General features: G+C 28.6%; 1 protein-coding gene across 1 annotated transcript in view; it reads left to right on the top strand.

Annotated features, from left to right (window-relative positions):
• Positions 1-4,770, top strand: part of LOC106678778 (esterase FE4) — a 34,273-nt gene that overhangs the window by 1,055 nt on the left and 28,448 nt on the right. Inside the window, exon 2 of the mRNA XM_014417523.2 lies at positions 3,911-4,137. Coding sequence (XP_014273009.1) covers positions 3,943-4,137 — 195 coding nt within the window. The 5' untranslated portion in view covers positions 3,911-3,942. The remainder of the gene's footprint in view (positions 1-3,910; positions 4,138-4,770) is intronic.

Genomic DNA, 4,770 nt, shown 5'->3' with positions numbered 1-4,770 from the left:
ATTGGTGCTCTATACCTATAAAACTACCAAAAACATAAGAGGACGTTATCTCACCCCATTTTTTGATTACTTTAATGAAAACTATGTATAATTACAAGTCAAAATTGATGAGTCTGCAAAGTATAGGTAGGAGGAATAAAAAATGGCGACTGTTTCAAAACGTTAAATAAAAATTAATTTTTCAATTGGTGCTCTATATCTATAAAACTACCAAAACACAAGAAAACATAAGAGGACGTCATTTAAAGCAGAGTTAATTTGCTGAAATATTAACCCTAAGAGAGCTATTTACGTTCAATGGTTCTCGAGATATAGTTTTTTAAATAGCAACAATCCATAAAAATGTACTGAAAGATCAGTAGTTAGTGAATTTATTTTGAAAAATCAACATCTCAAAAACCATTCGACGTACAGATGTCTATTAGCACTCAAATTAAAGTTACTTTAATGAACTATATAGTAGTTTATGACCTTTATCTTCGTAGTAGTAGTAGTTTCATCATATTTGCTAAAATAAATTGATTTATAGTTGTTCGGACAAATTTTCATGTGAAAAATATATATTCTTATGCGAATATCATAAAAATACTAACCCTACGAAGATACGTATCATAAACTAATTTATAGTAAATTAAAATTCCTTTATTTATGGTGCTGGTAGACATATATATGAGTTATGGTTCCAGAGATATATTTTTTCAAAAATCAAACATTTTATCCGAACAACAAGTTAACATTTTGTGAATTAATTTAGTCTAATAGCATAAAAACTACAACTCCTATACAACATTAGTTAATATAGCTTCAATTTAAGTGCTGGCAGGCATCTGTCCGTCGAATTAGATATATTTGTTCGTAAATCAAAATTATTGTCCGAACAACTATATGAACATGAAACTACTACTCCTATGAAGTTAAAGGTCATAAAATACTTTATAGTCCATTAAAATAACTTTAATATGAGTCCTAATAGCGATCTATACGTCGAATGGTTATTGAGATATAGATTTCGCAATATAAATTCACTAACTACTGATCTTTCAGTACATTTGTATGGAATGTTGCTATTTAAAAAGCTACATCTCGAGAATCATTGAATGTAAATAGTTCTGTTAGGGTTAATATTTCAGCAAATTAACTCTACTTTAAAAAATATTCTCTTATTTTTCTTGTGTTGTTGGTAGTTTTAAAGATATAGAGCTTCGAATGAAAAATTAATTTTTTTTTAATGTTTTGAAACAGAACGCAAGTTTTTATTCCCCCTACCTATACTTGGCAGACTTGTAGTGTCTTATCATTTTATATATTTAACAATTTTAATCATTTGTTATTTGTAGCCTACCTTTTGTAAATTTTAACATATGATGCAATTATTAAATTGCTTCTGATAATATTTGCAAGCGTTTAAAATGTTCCAAGAGTGAAATATAAAGTGTTTTTATGTTTTCTCGTTTTATTATATTACGTGGAATTATCTTCCTAGATATCGACATACACGTCAATTTCGAATAGTAATTATACATAGCTTTCTTTAAAGTAATAAAAAATTGCGGTGAAATAACTGCCTTTTTTTCTTCTTAATTTTGCATATGAAGTTTTGTCTGAACAACTAGAAATCAATTTATTTAGCCAATATCATAAGAACTACTACCCTTACGAAGAAAAATGTTACAAACTATTTTATAAAATATCAAACTAGCTTTCATCTAATAGACATCCGTACGTCGAATGTTTTTGGGATATAGTTTCTCAAAATAAATTCACTAACTACTGATTTCTCAGTACAATTTTTATTTTCTTGATATTCTCGATCTTATACTCATTGAAATAATCTCATAGGACTTAAATAAGGAATAAAAAAAAAAAATCTTCCAGGTACCTTTAATTATGTTAGGAGAAGTTTGTGGGGGGGGGGGGGGGCGGCCAGCAAAGAACAACATAAATAAACAAAACCATATTTATTTATTTTATGCTGACGTTTCGACCTGAGTTTCAGTTCTTCATCAGGGCTATAGAAGAAAAGAGATAACAACAACATTTAGAGTAACATACAATTGAAAAGGAATAGTATACAAACAAATTTAGAATTATACAAAATATTGAATTAAATCATAAATGATAAAAAATTGATCACTGATAATTGAATAGTACACAATTTTAATTGATTGGTATTTGTGGAATTGTATGGTAGTAAATTAAAAACAGTGACAGATGAAATATAATACCATGTAGGTAAGAAGATATGTATAATATAAGATATGCAAAAGTAGTGTCTAAAAAATTGAAAAATTAAATAAATAAATGGAATCTACAAATTGAACATTATGACAAACAATGAAAAATAGTGAGTGGCTTATATCTGAATTACATTGTGAGTATTAACTTATATACCTATACTAAAAATATAAATATATACTAGACTAAGGTTCGAAACGTAACTGTCAAGAAAGACCGTTATGACACAACAGTGTCATTATTATCTGTGATTAGGTATATAAGTTAATACTCATAAAATAAATAAATATGGTTTTGTTTATTTTTGTTGTTCTTTGCTGACCGCACCCCCCGACAAACTTCTCCAAGCATTAATCTACGGCCAACTATCTACACCTCATTTTAATTATGTTAATTTGAAAAAATAAACAGTTTCCATTGTTAGCAGTAGTAAACAAAAAATAAATACAAAATATTAGAGAATTGTATGTATAAATGAATGTAATTATAAATATTCCACTTTAACTAGAAAAGGCGAAAACGCCCAGCTCTAGGAATCTTAAAATATGATTTTTTACACGACATAAAAATTAGACTATTTGTTCATAATTAACGCCTTTCCTAGTCTCTGTATTATTATTATTACTTTTTTTTAAACCACAAAATGGTGATAACGTCAACAGGAGTCAGGAGTGAAATACATTAGGGAACATATACGTTATAAACAACATTAAAATACCTTAAACTATATTTAACTTGATTGCTGGCAGACATCTACATGTGTTGGTATCTCAGATACAGTTTTTCATTAACTAAAAGTTTTGTTCGATAAACTAGAAATCATCGTATTGTTAATTTATTTTGGCAAATACTATGAAAACTATAACTCCTATGAAGATAAATGTTATAAACTACTTAACAACACATTAAACTAGCTTTTATTTTAATAGAGATCTGTACGTTGAATGGTTTTCGAGATATAGAGATATAGATTTCTCAAAATAAATTCTGTTTTTTCAGTGAATTTTTTTATGAAATATAAAAAGATGGTCAGGTTGAGGTAAAAAAACAAAACAAATAGTTTATAACTATTTTAATGTCCGACGTTTCGCTCCACTTTGCTGGGCTTCATCAGGGCTGTTCAAAGCGAAAGGTTGAAGCTTTTTATTTTTTGTGAAATGTTGCTTTTTAAAAAGCTATATTTCGGGAACTATTGAGCGTAAATAACTCTATTAGGGCTCATATTTTAGGAAATTTACTCTACTTTAAATGACGTTCTCTTAGGTTTTCTAATGTTGTAGGTAGTTTTGAAATAATGAAAAATTATTTTTTTCATACATTTTAAAACAGCCGCCAATTTTTATCCCCCCTATGTGTACTTGGCAGACTCGTCAATTTCGAATTGTAATTATACATAGTTTTCATTAAAGTAATAAAAAATTGCCTTTTTTTCACGGTGATCATGGGTTTACTTTCATTTAAATTCTATTGATAGGAGAACAATAGATATAATTATTTTGAGCACAAGGAACATTAATGTCATGTCAGATAAAAAATCCTAAAATTAAAATTATTAAAATTTTCTAATGGTTGTTGCTATACAATGACGATTATATTGTTTGACTTAGGTAAATAGGCATTGAAGTGTTTGTATTGAGATAAATGTATTTATAAAGAAGATAATATTTCTCCTTAGGTTGCTCATAGCTAGCTTATACGTTGGTCAGGATGGTTAGGATGCTGAGATTGGTGCTGTGCGCCTTGGTACTGTACCAAACCACGGTACTAGCCAGCCAACCCGAGGTGGTTCTTCAGCAGGGCGCTCTGAAGGGTCTATGGGCTCACAGTGCAGGAGGGCGTACCTACGCCGCCTTCTACGGGATACCCTACGCCAAGCCGCCCCAAGGCAAACACAGGTTCAAGGTAAATGGTTTGTGTATAACGGATTTTATTTATAGTTTTATATTGTTGGTCAAGCTGCAGTACCTCTTAAAACTGAAATCAATAGTATTAATTTAATACTTATAGTAGTATTTTAATTCTTTGAAAGTACACTTAAAGAAGATTCTAAAACGTTTTTTAAAATAAAACCGTAAAATGCCGTTAATCATAAAATCAATACGTCAAACATCAATCAAAACATTTTTTTATATTTAATATTAATTTACTTACATTCAATTTAATTAACGTCCTTTTTATTTATTATTAGTATAAATTAACATTATTTAAAAACATAATTAAAATGTTTTTTTTTTTAACGAGTTGTGACAAATCATTGAGGTATCTCTATGAAATATTAGTGTTAAGTGTGGGAGAATAATGAAATTAAATGAAATGAAAAAATAACTATATTCTGGGACATATGTCCCCTAAGAATAATTACACGGTTCATATAGTGAGATTTCTATCTGGCGAGCGTTTACAAATTTTCAGATAGTAGAATGAAATTACATTAGTATATTGGCTTTACTACTGTTTATAATGTTAATCAATAACTGCCTATTTATTTGATTACAAAGATGTGGAGGTTTGGTTATTCAATAAATGACGGAATAG

The sequence above is a fragment of the Halyomorpha halys genome, unplaced genomic scaffold (assembly GCF_000696795.3).
Source record: "Halyomorpha halys isolate HHAL.00 unplaced genomic scaffold, Hhal_1.1 Scaffold159.1, whole genome shotgun sequence".
Taxonomy (NCBI): domain Eukaryota; kingdom Metazoa; phylum Arthropoda; class Insecta; order Hemiptera; family Pentatomidae; genus Halyomorpha; species Halyomorpha halys.
Note: the sequence above shows the minus strand (reverse complement) of the source record. Positions and strands in the feature narration are given on the sequence as shown.